The sequence below is a fragment of the Citrus clementina genome, unplaced genomic scaffold, assembly GCF_000493195.1.
Source record: "Citrus clementina cultivar Clemenules unplaced genomic scaffold, Citrus_clementina_v1.0 scaffold_3, whole genome shotgun sequence".
Classification (NCBI taxonomy): domain Eukaryota; kingdom Viridiplantae; phylum Streptophyta; class Magnoliopsida; order Sapindales; family Rutaceae; genus Citrus; species Citrus x clementina.
The window spans coordinates 4,992,415-5,006,831 of record NW_006262339.1 but is presented as its reverse complement, the minus strand read 5'-3'; the positions used below and the strand labels follow the sequence as shown (position 1 = coordinate 5,006,831).

The 14,417-nt window shown below is 35.3% G+C and overlaps 1 protein-coding gene across 5 annotated transcripts; it reads right to left on the bottom strand.

Moving 5' to 3' along the window:
* Positions 1-6,292: 6,292 nt before the first annotated feature.
* LOC18047092 (polycomb group protein EMBRYONIC FLOWER 2) lies at positions 6,293-14,070 on the bottom strand. 5 transcript variants are annotated; one of them, XM_024188237.1, is made up of 15 exons: positions 13,934-13,980; positions 13,754-13,865; positions 13,163-13,316; positions 12,785-12,840; positions 11,626-11,690; positions 10,714-10,766; positions 10,399-10,479; positions 10,258-10,317; positions 9,824-9,870; positions 9,584-9,717; positions 8,819-9,083; positions 8,582-8,630; positions 7,875-7,958; positions 6,943-7,022; positions 6,293-6,735 (listed from the first exon to the last, which is right to left on the bottom strand). In XM_024188237.1, the coding sequence occupies exons 3-15, from the start codon at positions 13,286-13,288 to the stop codon at positions 6,522-6,524; spliced, it is 1,314 nt and encodes a 437-aa protein (XP_024044005.1). In that variant the 5' UTR covers positions 13,289-13,316; positions 13,754-13,865; positions 13,934-13,980; the 3' UTR covers positions 6,293-6,521. The 5 variants fall into 5 exon arrangements, with proteins under 5 accessions (XP_024044005.1, XP_024044002.1, XP_024044001.1 ...); XM_024188234.1 differs by lacking the exon at positions 13,754-13,865 and having other exon boundaries at positions 10,399-10,452; positions 10,702-10,766; positions 13,934-14,070; XM_024188233.1 differs by lacking the exon at positions 13,754-13,865 and having other exon boundaries at positions 13,934-14,070.
* Positions 14,071-14,417: the final 347 nt, after the last annotated feature.

Here is a 14,417-nt window from a genome sequence, read left to right as displayed (position 1 = left end):
AAAATTTGTGAGTCTATCACTATTTTTACAATTTTTTTTAGGAAAGAAATGCAAAAATCTAATTCAACACTTTCCATGAAATATATTTCAAATTCAATGCCACAAAGATAAATAGACTTGCATGCGATTTACACGCTATTGCCTCGTGTCTTTCTCTTTCACATCTACTCTATATATATTCTTCTTTCTCTTTCGCATCTACTCTATATACATTTTTCTTACTCATCTACTCGTTTTCTTGCACTTTCTCTCTCTCATTTTCTGATTCCCTCTTATTTATTCTCGTTGTCCACCCTTTAGCCACTCGGAATCTAAATAAAATTTTCTTCACTGCTATCAAATAATTTATTCATTTTTTTATTTTTCATTAAAGAACTACTTTTTTCACTGTTTAAAATTTAGTATACCGATTCTTTGTGTATGAGAAGATTTTCTAGATCTGCAAATTTTAAATCATTCTTGACGATCCGTAGTTCAAATGCTGAAGAAATTGCTTGCATTTTGAGAATTTAAAGTGGTGGCCACCTTAAAAATATCTTAGGTAATATTTCTAGACAATCGCTATTTCAGATATTATATATACGCGCGCGCGTGTGTGTGTGTGTGTGTGTGTGTGTTATGTATGAACTGATAATGTTAATTTACTTTATGAAAGCCTCAATTAAAGTTGAAATTTTAGATTTTCCCCAAAACAGGATAAACCGGTTCTGTTCAGTTTGGTTCATTTCTATAAGCTAGTTATCGAGTACTTTCATAATGATTATTTTAATAAGAGCAATGCTAGATGTCCCACGTCATAAGTCCCAATCTGGAGAAATTTTAAAATACCTCTAATGTATTACAACCAATTGATGCATGCATACCATGTGTAGTTGAATTTAATATAATCACCATTTGCAGGATGGTTTTTCAAACTAAATGCACACATGTCGTAACATTATTTACTTGTTGTATGACTAACATGGTACCTCTGATGTATTCTAGAATTTCTCCCCAATCTGAATCCCAACTAATGTGGTATCCATCCATTAGATGGTGATTAAGTAATTTTACTAGCAATGAAATTTATCATCCAATAGATAAATGATACATAACATTGACACTCAAGTTGGGATTCAAATGTTGATTAATTTTTATAAAAAAAAATCTTATTTTTATTATAATATTGATCCCAAACATTATTGTTATAATAAACATCTTATTTTTATTTACTTTGATTAATTTTTGTAGTAATGTGAGTCTAATGCATGAATTTAAAGTTAATGTAGTATAAATCTGAATAGGCGTTTCTAGTCATTTACGCATAAAAATGTTTTCACAGCAGCATGGAATTATTTTGACTAATCTAAGATTTGTTTGTAATCGCTATTGAGTTGATCATTCTTGCATTACGAAATAGCATGGACTTTCCACTATTCACAAGAAAGCACAAGCACAAAAGGAGAATTATGCAATTACATAAATAGTTACTAAATCAATATAAATGAGAAGCTAGCTGTTCTTTTTCTACTAGTTATGCATATATTTCAGATAAAAACTGCTAATATGAACAAAGAAGGAAATTAAAATGGAAACGTATCAGAAATATATGAATGATTTCGTGTTTGATTTGAGTGTTGCATATATATATATATACACACACATAAAAAAGCATAGGCATGATTTGATATTTTTATTAATTTATTAGCATTCTTCACCGGCATTTACTTTTGTCTATGTTTCAGTTATATTTTTACAGTAACCAAATTAGCAATATGAGGGAGAGAAAACAGAAGAGAATTTTAGAAGAATCAAGCAGCTCATCAGAAAGCCAGGATTATGATTCCAGCTATTCTGATCCTGACTACGTAGCTGGAACAAGTTATCAAAGGAGCTCTAGAAAGAACTTCAATATAAACCCTTGCATTAATAATCCAAACCAGGCTACTGAGGTTGGAAGTTCGAGAAGGAATAATGGTGTTGTTGCAACAAGAAGAAGAAGGACACTGCGTCGAAGGCCAGGTGCATCAAACAAGAGCAAGAGGGGAGTGTTTTCCAAGAAAAGGACAATACTATCATGGATGATAGACCTGGGGATCATTTTCGAAGATATGAGAGTTTGGTACATCCGCGATAAAGAAAAGATTATAGAAGGAACCATTAAGAGAGGCGGTGTGCGTTGTAATTGCTGTCATAAGGTGATTACTGTGTACGGGTTTGAAGAACATGCCAACGAAGGTCATGTTAAGGAGCCATATGCCCACATCTACTTAGTGGATTGGGGATGTCATCTCTTGGGTTGGATTTATTACAAGGGGTTACTGCGTCCGGAAGAACTGGCACGCTGTGAATTTAACCTTGTTGAGCCTCGGAAAGATGCTTCTGACTTGAATGATGATGCCTGTATGATTTGCGCTGATGGGGGTGACTTGATTTGTTGTGAGAAATGTCCCTCTACTTTTCATCCAGATTGCATGGGCATGAAGGTTGGATTTTGCTCATTTATTGTTGGTATTATTATTATTTTGCATATATAGTTGCAAAATCTTAAGAAATTGGAGTGAATGCAGAAAATACCGCAAGGAGAATGGCAGTGTCCTTTCTGCATTTGCAAATTTTGTGGTACTGGCGGGCCAAGTGATTTGCACGAATGCAAACAATGTCAAAGGAGATGTAAGGTTTTACACTTGCTTAATTTCTTTGTGATAAGAGCAGTAATTGAGCTACCTAGCTGATGTGAAAGAAAGAGAACTGCTTCTTTACTCACTAACACACATAAAATTTCAATGTGGAAATTAATTGACAGTACATCATTAGAAAGCTCATTTTGAAATAGCACTATTTGGATAGTGCCGAAGTTCTAAGTTCTAACTTATATTCTTGATACAGATCACCTGGACTCTATTAATTCTCCAAGACAACCGTCTAGTCCTGATTCACCAACCAAATTTTGTGGGAAGAGTTGTGAAGAGGTATTTGTGAATTCTTTATTACAAATATTCATGGGCATTCTTTTTTTAAAAAAAAATTATAATACCTTAATGCATGCATGTATTCTTTAATTTCGAAAAGGAATTTGTGAACAGGTTTTCTCGGAGATCCAAGAGAAGCATTTGGGAGTCCGAAAAGAGCTTGCTGATGGATATACTTGGAGTCTTGTCCAGATGAAGCTAAATCCGGACCCACATTCGAATGGGGAGTTTTTGCATGAGATTACAATAGGCAACTCAAAAGTTTCTGTAGCATGGACGGTCATGGAAGAAATTTTCATGCCAGTTATTGACCGCTACACTGGTATTAACATCACTCAAAGTGTCATCTACAATCGGGAGTAAGCGCTTTAGATCCTTCCGTTAAATCTTTCTGTCACTCTTGTTCATTCAAGAAAATGCTTACACATAGCCTTTTCCTTCTTCTAAATTCTCTCTTTCAGGTCTAACCTGAGGCGGGTAAATTTTAGAGGTTTTTACACCGCTATACTGGAGAGGAATGATGAATTTATCTCCGTGGCATCAATAAGGTATGATTGCTACTGGCATTTCATGTGTTCTGGTATGATCCAGTACATACATACATGCGTTTTGCAGCTACATGCTTTCGTTTAACTTGGAGTATTCACTTCATTTGTACAGAGTACATGGGACAAAGTTTGCCGAGATGCCATTTATCGGAACCCGTGAAAGATTCAGGGGAAGAAGAATGCTGCAGAAACTGTTGGCCCAAATTGAATCAGTACGTGCTGATGCCTTAAGCTACTACCCAGCTGGCACTGTGTCATATTATTCATTTCATTGTGCTGAATAACCTTCTGCTTAGTCTGTTTGATATTGGCATTTGACCTTCTAAAGCTTGGAACAACCTCTCATGTGAATCTAATTTTCAGGCTCTTCGTATGCTCAATGTGGAAAACCTTGTAATTCCATCGGTCCCTGAACTTGTCCCAATGTGGATGAACAAGTATGGATTTACCCACATTGAGAGTAATTTGATGACGGAATTAATCAAGTATAACACATTGATGTTTCCAAGCGCCGTCAGATTACACAAGTCCTTGGTGACACACGCCGCAGCTAGCGCAGGTCTTTCTCTATTTTCATAAATTTTCAAGCTCCAGCACTGTTTCATCATCTGTATTTGACACACTTCTTTCAATTTCTTTGCTCTTTTATGTACATCTACGAAGACTGGTGAGGCAAATAAGAATGGTACTGGGCTGGTTCGAGGAAAAGGCTACGAAAAGCTTGCATTTTTTGACTTGAACCCCTTAAAGAAGATGACGATGCTTGAATGGAAATGATGTAAGAAAGAACAAGTTCGTCATACACCATTCAGGAAGTGGTGCGCCAAGGGCCAAAATATAGAAACCCCAAATTTTTTTTTTTTTTTTGTGAATCGAAATCCCAAGCTTGAAATGAAAGGGACATCATCTAACAGGCTTTTCTCTATATATTAATCACAAAAATTAACATATATTGTTTTTGTTTTTGTTTTATTTTGGGGATAAATTGATAATCTATTTTTTTAATAATGTCTTAAAAAATATATTTTAAGAAGATAATATTATAAAAATAAATAAATAAAAAATAACAATAAAAATGTCAATATTTCAATAATGAGGATTTTTTAAATTTTTACCCGTTGATTGCCTATGTAAGAATATTCAATCGCATGTTATTCATGATATTTTTTCAATATTTTAGATCTAAGTCGACAATTGATTCTTGATGAGCGCCTGAGCAGCGTTTGAAACTTTAAAAAAAAATAAAGGTATGCGTGTCAAGAATTTAAAACGACGAAATTCTTAGAGATATCTTAAATAATTTTTTTAAATGGGTACCATATCTTCTTTGTACAAATATAACGGACTACTAATTTTATTAACCCCATTAATACACCATATGGGTGCGAACAATCCATTAAGCACATACACAAGGGCAGAATTATGCAATTTTATTGTTACTAATTAAATGACTGTAAATGATGACCGTTACTTGTTATGCTTCAAGATTCCAGATTTTTTACAGCTGAACACTGTAAATCTGAATAAATAAGGGGGGGAAAAGTCCAGGTGATAAATATGGAAAATTAACGTATCAAAAATAATAAGAATTGGTTATGACTTGCGATAGCATGATTTGATTCTTTATTATTAGTATTTGTATACTATCTTATGCATTTAATTTGGGTTTCTATGTTAACCAAGGTCAATGCTCTGTTTCAGCTCCTCTTCGTACCAAAGAAAATTTGGCAAAAATTGAATCCGCTAGTGCCTGGTGCTTGTGGGTTCTTTAAATTGAAGAAGAAAATATTTTATAATTAAGATGAGGACTAGAAAGCAGAAAAGAATTTACATTAAAAACTCGAGTAACATAGCTGTGCCTGAGAGCGAGGATTATGACTCTAGCTACTGCGATCCTGACTAGTGACTACACAAGGTCAAGGTCAAGGCCATCAAGGGAGATCACGCAAAAATATCAGTGTGATGGAACTCATCATGCAGTGATGATGAAAATTGTGTTGTTGTGAAGAGAAGACGCAGGTTCAGTCACCGGGGCAAACCAACCCTCCTCACTACAGCTGCCCTATTAGAAAGGGCTTTAATTTGAAAATGGGATTTGCGAAAAGATTTTCTAGAGATCCAGAAGAAGTTTTCTTCTTTCATATTTCTTTGCCCTTTGTGCACAGCTTTACGGATCGCAGAGGCAAATGAATCTGGGCCTGGGCCTGCACGTCATAACTCTTCAAAGCACTCCCGTCTTAACTTGAAACCCCGGCAGATGATGCTTGAATGCCCAAAACGTGGGAAGAAATCTTTTGCCATACTCAAAAAGGTTTTTTAATTTCAGTGGTCCTCGAGCTTGTGCATCTGAGGTCTCCATTGGAATGCTGTAGCATAGTTGGTTGTTAGTTAATGTGTGAGTATGGCATAGTTGGTTATTAGTTAATGTGTGAGTATGGCATAGTTGGTTATTAGCATAGTTGCCTTAGTTTATAAAACCATTAAGACATCTTTTGCCATACCTGAGTTTCTTTCGCAGAACTGAACACAAGCAATGTCTAAGCACTGCCGCATCCTTCTCATTGAAAGCTTGCGCGACTTTGCTCTTCAATATTTTAATAGATACAGAGACAACTTCCCAATCAGTACTCAGAAGAAGATCAAATCAAGTTTCACTTAAACATATCGAGCTATATAACATATCAATCTACAGCAGCGACCCTCTCCAACATTTACAATTGACTCTTAGCAACTAGATTGGCGCCTAGGTTGCCTCGGTAAGGGTGAATCATAAATGGCGATTATCGTGTCAATAACACTGAATAGTGAATAATGAGATAACAACAGTGACAAGTTGGCCGATTCACTACAGCTGACTTCTTTGTATGCGAAAGAATTAATTACTCCATCTACAATCTACTGATACAAGTAGAAAAAATGTGTTAAAAGGATATCAGGAAGAATTGAGTAACAGAAGAACCAATGTTACAGGCACTGTCTTATTTCTGCACTCCCACGAGCCGAGATTGTTAGTCTGTCCTCTTCAGCTTTTCCCAGTATCTGATTCCTCATCTCGACATTTTTCAAGAATCATATTACAATTATTCATTGTGCAGCCATCAAGAAGGCCATGATTCCACAGTTTTATCATGAACAGCCTCCAACACCAAAATAGAGCTGGAGAGAGGACAAGCTCCCGTCCATGAAGTTTGGAAAATGCTTCACATGCCCAAGGAACATGACCATCAGCCAGGACCCTGTCACAGTGGGATATACCCTTCTAAGATATTTCTTTTTTCCTTTCTTTTTCGCATGAAAAATGCATAAGATAGTTCACCTCCTATACATTAATTTCCTAAACATCTTGACATAAAAGAATTGAAGGAAACAAACAAAGAATATATGGAACTGGGGTGACCCAAAAAAAAAAAAATTGAAAGCTTTAAGTGGGAAACAATAACTACCGTTGCTTTCTGACAAAGGAGTTCCAAAGATGCATCAGCTGCTTCTCATCTTTGCTAACATCCACAAAATCATCAAGCATCTGCAACATGCCAATTTAATATAATGTTTCCAGGTTCCTAACAGCATAAAATGAAAACATTTCATATAAGAGTGCAACTTAAGCTTTGTTAGGCATCAGAAATCTGGATATAATATTTGCATAAATTGTAATCACTCTTCTGGTTCTTTGATTTTATTTGAGACAAAACCTCAAAATCAACAGTTCAAGATCTGGCACAGAGAGCACACAAGGAAGGGGAAACGGATGTGTTGAGGAGGTGAAGCTGAAACCGGTTACACTTACTGTTCCACAGAACTAAGCCAAAAGCAACCATGAAACAGTCATAGTTGAATTAATTCTATGATGGCAAAATATAAGGGATAAATATTTAGAAACTTGATAAAGCATACAAGAAATAACAATAAACCAGAAGTAAACAGGACCAAATTATTGTTTGACAGGTAAGAAGAAGAGACAGCCACCTATATGGCGTTCTTATCTTCTAATTCAATCCAATTTCCTCAAAGCCAGTAAATACTTGTCATAGTGAGACTAAGCATAAGAAACTCGTTATAATGACTTGAACTCTTCATGCTCTCATTACACACTCTTACAGTGATCCTTCAAAGATTGATCCCCATGCCTCTGCAGTTAAGAGAATATAATGCCCTACTCTATGTCCTTTCCTCAGAACGCATTGCTTTCTCAATGTAGAAGAATGCAAAGGAGTTGGGGAGTAAACCCTTCTTGACAGAATACAAAATATTACTTCAAATATTTAAATCAATTTCACATAATTTGGAAGGCAAAAAGAAAGCAATTTTTGTTAGCCTAACAATAATTTTAACGTAGGAAAGAACCAAAACATAGCAACCAAATCTACACGCATACCCGCCGATCTTCAAAATCTGCAATGTCATCATCAACTTCATCCTCACTATCTTCATTGGACGTTACTTGTTCTATCGCCATAGGCTTCAAGTGCAAAAAAGAATGATTCAATTATTGGGTAAGAGTTGAGAGGAAAGAAAGACTATATGGATTAAGGTATAAGATATTATAAGAAAAAGAAATGCAGTATAAGCATAAAGTAGTCTCTAGACAATATCAAAAAGCTCTGAAACATCCTATTCATCAAAGATGCAAAGTAGAATTATACAGTAATAAGTAACTCCACATGCTGAAGCAAATAAAAAATGTCTATCAATAAAAACCCAACTAAAAAAGTCATATGGACATATTCAACACATAGACCATTAAGAAAATCATCCTTCCTAATTTTAAAGACAACAAAGATCCCAACATAAACATCTTCAAAATACTGTTGTCTACTTATGAGCACTGAAGGTAATGAGCCACATGTTTATAAACTAGAATACACCTATTCTCTGAAAACTCTCAATAGAAACCAGTTAGTAGATTTGAGAAGTACCAAAGTTCTATTGGAGTTTCATCAGTAACTGTAAGGAATATAGCATTCATACATGTCTTTCCTTGCCATACCGAAGAAAATTCAGCAATCAACAATGCAAAAATGCACGACAAACTTGAACAGAAGGAACAGGCAGATAGAAAACTGGTCTGATGTTGTCAGTTACCTGAACTCGGTGAGAATGATAGAACTGGCGTTTGGAGAGAAGTGCACGGCTGCATAAAGTTTGAAAGGTACAAAGTGAACAAGGATGCACAAAATATTGGGACTTTAGTATGCGCATGGTAATATACTTCCTTGGAAAGAGAAGCAATGCTTTTGAAAAACAAATCAAAAGGGGAAAGATGGAAATATCAACACTTAGCAATATTAACGAAATAAAGCGGCAAACTGGTATATATACTTTCTAGGGTCTGACCGTTCTGTGCTTAACTTCCTAGATTTTACAACATGCAGCATAGCAGGGGCTACAGCATCAGTTCCAGATAATGATTTAACACACTCAGGGTCCATAGAAGATTGAGCCATGGCAATTGGTACATCAGGACCATTGAAACTGGATGCAACACCTTCAATGCAATCTGCTCCATTAAAACCAGAGGTTATTCCTCCATCCCTTCCATTTGGCAATTTTCTTCCACTGGGAGATAACTTGGAATCCCTCTCACCTTTACAGAATTTCAGAACCATAACGTTAGTTTTCCACCTTCCAAGAGAGCATGAAATGAGAGGAAACCAAAATAAATGAATATTTACACTGGTATTTCTTGCTTGTGTTCTAAGCACTAAACTCAACTCATATCCCACTGTCAACCCCCTCAAAGTAAAACATAGTAAAAGATGGGTGAAAATGAGGAAAGAAGGAAAACAAGAAGCATAAGAGAAAAGGGGCAGAGAAAGAATGTGGGTCCACAAAATGCCAATGACTAAAAGGGCCTAAATGAGGCTTTCATTTATTTTTCAAAAATGGCTCTTCCACTATCTTAAGCTACCGGCCTAATGGAGAGCAAAACAAAAATCAAGACATTGAGGGAGAGAGAAGTTCAAGAACTAATGAGTTCATATGGATAACACCTCCACAACCATTGCATTGTTTTGGAAACTCTATGTTTAAAATAAAGAAATCTGCTAAAACAACCCTACAAGGGTTTGAGAAAAAAGTTATTACCATCATCCTTTGCAGCAAACTCTCCATTTGCATCATCAGTGGGTAATCCCGGCGAGTCCAATTCCAAGAATTGTATGTTAACTTGTTTTTCATGCTCTGCAAGGTTCTTTCGCTTACGACTTCGTGGCTTTGCACTGCACATACAATTCATTTCGCCTTTGTAATTCTCATTATTAATCCTCATAAAAAAAGGGATATTAACTATGAGATGCACAATGTACCCAATGATATAAAACCTACCAGAAGAAAAATGTTTGTAGCCGTGGGTCTACTCCACCTGCTACAATCTGTAACAAGAACATCAAGATGAGATAAGATCATATGGCTTACCAATGCTTAATGGTTGGAGAAATTATATCTGCCAAACGAGAAGTTCTAACAGGTCCCATAGCTAAACACAGCGTTGGTGAATGGGCTTTAAAAAATTTCTAGACATAATATATTATATTGTTATGGAAGTATCTGCAGACAAATGCAAGATTATACATGACCCACAATCTAATTGGTCCAGGGAAAGACGTACTGTGAGGATTCTAAGTTAAAATGAGGTACCAGTCATCTAATATCCTTTTAAGTCAATTTTGCTGAAAATGTTAGTTTTGCACAAGGCAACATAACATCAAAGAAGAAAATAAGTCCATAGAACTTCCAGCATGGAGAAAATGAATTCCAACCTCAGATGTCAGTGTATCAATTTTCACAGAGATGTTCACTGCCTGATAATCGTCAGTAACCTACAAAACAAATGTTTCTTGACTAGTCTTTCCAGAAGGTCCCCATAAGCAGCAACTGACTTGATATTCTAAATTACCAACCCAGAACTCGTAGTTGAATAAATCATGTGATGAGCACAAATGATACCGCAGACCCTGCAAACAGAAACAAAAGTACCATTGCTGGTATCAACATAATTAATTGACTGAACATTTCCAATAAAAGATTAAGTACTGATCTATATCTAACAAATGCCAAGACAATTAAGTAAATATCTTTTGTGAGGGTCATCTAGCAAATGAATTAATTGAAAGCAAAACAAATATAAAATATATATGTATATATATATTTTGGGTTGAAGTTCAAATTGAGCTTGGAAAGACAAACACAAGCACAAAAGTTACATCATTATCCACCTTGAAGCACGCACATTGCATCAAGCAAAACGGACAAGAGAAGTCCTCAGTTACTGCACATTGAAAAAGACTATTACCACATTAGTAAAATTAATTCTACCATCAATTTCATTGTACATAATGTACACGTATTGGCAAAAAAGGTCATGGACAGAGAGCAAAGCAGTCTGTATCATGTAGTACACTATTGAGCATGCATCAGGAATCTGTTCAAAACTAAAAAGAGTGAAAACTGGCTAATAGTTAATACCACAAGTTTCAGATAGTATTTAATTGGTGTAAATAGGTATATTCATATGTTTGTTGACAGATGCAACAATAAAAGTTAAAAGTGGTTACATTGGAGTTAATAGACAACTCCACTTTAGGCAATCCATTTGTATATACTAAATGTACGCCTTTGGGATATAAAAGGTCTCTCCCTGCATCTTGCTACTTCTAAAACAAGACTGCAAGCTGCTCAGATCTTTGAAAAATAAAAGATAAAATAATAGCAAAGAATGACCCTTCCACAAACAAACTCAAGGTGTTATGGTTAACCATAATACCAATATATATTCATTTTAAACCTAGCCTTTCACCTTAGCATAAACAAATCAACCACGTTAGCACCCAATGTCTCATCTTTTTATAATGATAATGACAAAAACAATACCAAGAACATGGGTAAAGATATCACAGTGGCTTTCTCAATTAATATGTTTGGGAAGCTAGATTTGATAGACAAAACGTATAATAGCATAAAGAGAAGTATCAAATAAGTCATTTCCAACTGTAAGAAAGTATTGACAAAGAATAAAAGGAAAATAAAAGGAGCTTAGCAAGACAACCACTGAATTGATTGCACTTCACAAACAAATAGTAAATAATTTAGAGTAAACATTGTGCAATAACCTGAAGACAAAAGAATACCTTCAGTCTTTGTTAGCATGTTGGTATAGTCCCTGTAGTTGAAAACTACGATTCCCGGCCTCAACCTACAGAAGATTAAGCGAAGGACATGAAAAGAAATTATGTCATAATACAAAACCATAAATTCCATTAGAAGATTACGGGAAAGTTCATATAAAGTGCAAAATTCATTTATTGAAATAAGGATTAGTAGATGTTTGACATAAGCATAGAAAGGGTAAACTGGCTTCTATAGACATACATGCAGTCTTGCATTTAATCCTTAAGCAATGGACCTTGTGGCTGGCATCTTCCATAAATTTCTTTCTAAGTAAATAACAAAGGAAAAGCTAATAATTTTAATAAACTAAACACACGAGAATTAATTTTAAAGCAACAGTAAATAGATTTGAGTAAAGAAATTTTCAAGTGCTACATCATTTTTAAAAGAGCTAACTTCATCGAAACGGGAAAAAGGCAATTGAATGATTGATATAGACAATGACAGTGAACTAGTAGTAGAACCCATGAAAGCATTGCTCCCCAGTATACCATTCAACATTAAGTGATAAAAAATTACCATAGAAACAAAAGAAGACTACTGCCATTTGCCAAAACTTGACTATTCTTAATAAATTTTATGAATACTTTAAGTTAACAAACCAGAGGGGGGAAAAAAGGTGGGAAAGTCCACAAACTGGAGAAAAGAAAGAAAGAAGGAAAGGAAGGGGAAAGAGAGGGGGGTGGGGGAGAGAAGAAAGAGCCTTGTTTGTTAACTCCTTAAGCCACCGAGTTTTATTGATTAAAAGTTACTGACACAGAAACTTAAGCTAGATTGTTCTAAAGTATTCAATGTTCAGATAATAGTGAGATTAATCTTTTATGAAGAAGAAAAGTAACACTCGAGAAGAATAATCTGCTTGGTTCAGCAGATTATTTTATGTTGCCATCATCCATTAGCTCTTCTTCTCTCACCAGGCTTTCCTGGTTTTCATAATAAAAACATACCCAAGAAGCAATGAACAAAATTCAATAGCAAAACTGTTGTTGCCTGCACATATTTATGCACAAACTCATGCACAAAAATAATATATATATAAGCAGGTAAATCCAATTAATTTTAGTATCAATTTTTCATCCTTGAGAAATTATAAAGACATGTCAAGATGGAAGTTAATACCTCCTTTTGTGTTTTGCTCGTATTTTGTAATGCAAACATCTTCGAAGATATGAAGGCTGGAACAAAATACACATATTAGAATGAATATAAAAAAAGGAAACCTAGAAATGGAGTGCCTACATAATTCTTTAGTATTACATGCAAACATATGATTGCAACAATATTTAGTGCTCAACAATATATAACGACAATTAGCTGTCATCTAGGTGACATGTAATATCAAAGCGTCAAAACAAAAAAACAAAAAAAAAAAGGCATCGGCAAACCACTGATTTCTTTTCAAAACAAACAATCTGTACAGTGTACTTTACCAGATTGCAAAATGTTTTATAAAGACAACTTTAGTCGTAGCTTGAACAAGAAAATGCATGACATTACATTAAGTTGAGCACGGTGACGTAGAATATTGTATAGTTCGACAGGCTTGCAGTATATTAAGAGTCTCTCTTCACCAGCAGTTGCCTCTTCTGCGGAAAGAAGCTCACAATAATTTTGATGGCACATCTGGTCCACAATCCAACTCCAATTCAAGCTGCAACCAGAGATCAAACGTCACAATTATTTGAAAAAAGAAAACAACACATAAATAAACAACGTTAAAACTTGTATGAAGAAATCTTATTCTCATTTGGAACGCTCAATCAACACCTGTATCCCCTTTTTTGTTAAAATCGAACGAAGAAATTAAAGTTTCACGTAGTGAATCAGAACACGGTAACTTAATTGAGGACAAGACACGCGTCACAAAATCTGAGATAGTTTGATGATGAATATGCTCTAGAGAGTAGAAACGAAGACCAGTATATGGAACGAGAGAAACAAAGGCATAAATAATTACTATAGCTAAACAGTTTCTGAACCCAACGCTAATTCAGCTTTGAATTTAGCCATTTTTTTTAGCTGAATTAATTTGAATTTAATAACTGAATTATATAAATGAAGAAAATAACAACGAATTAGCATCCGTACCTGACATTACTTTTTGGAAAAATAGACGCTAATTAACCAAACATGAACCAAAATTCAAATAATGAAAATTGTTTTACAGCAAGCAGAATTGCAGTGAGCAGAATTGCAGTGACTGTTGCAAGGAAAAATTTATGTAAGAAGGAAAAATTTATATAGATACATATATAGAAAAATAGTTACCAAATCGAAGATTTCGCGGAGAAATCAGAAACGGAGGTTGAGAAGAACACGACCAGCTGTGGAAGAAGAAAGGCTTGCGTAACTTTCGGGGTGAAGCCCATGTAATTGATTGGAACTCAGATACTGGGCCTATTTTTTAAGAGTAGGCCTTTTGACACCCTTCTAAGATAAAATCCTAACGTCTCATATAAGGGATTGCGTGGGCATCCAAATAAAGAATACCAAATAAGTTTTTGAAAAGCTCGAGGAGATAAAAAAATGCTGGCTAGTCCGATGAGTGCACGCCCAGTTGGCTAGAAAATCAACAGCAGAATTAGCTTGGCAAATAACATGTCTCACCTGAATGGGGAATGATGTTACCAGACGGCATACCCAGCGCAGAGAATAAGAATACTTCCATCGAACAAAACCCTGGGTGTGAATCCATGACGCCACCATAGCCGAGTCCGACTCAATCTCGAGCACTGAATACCCAAGCTGAATG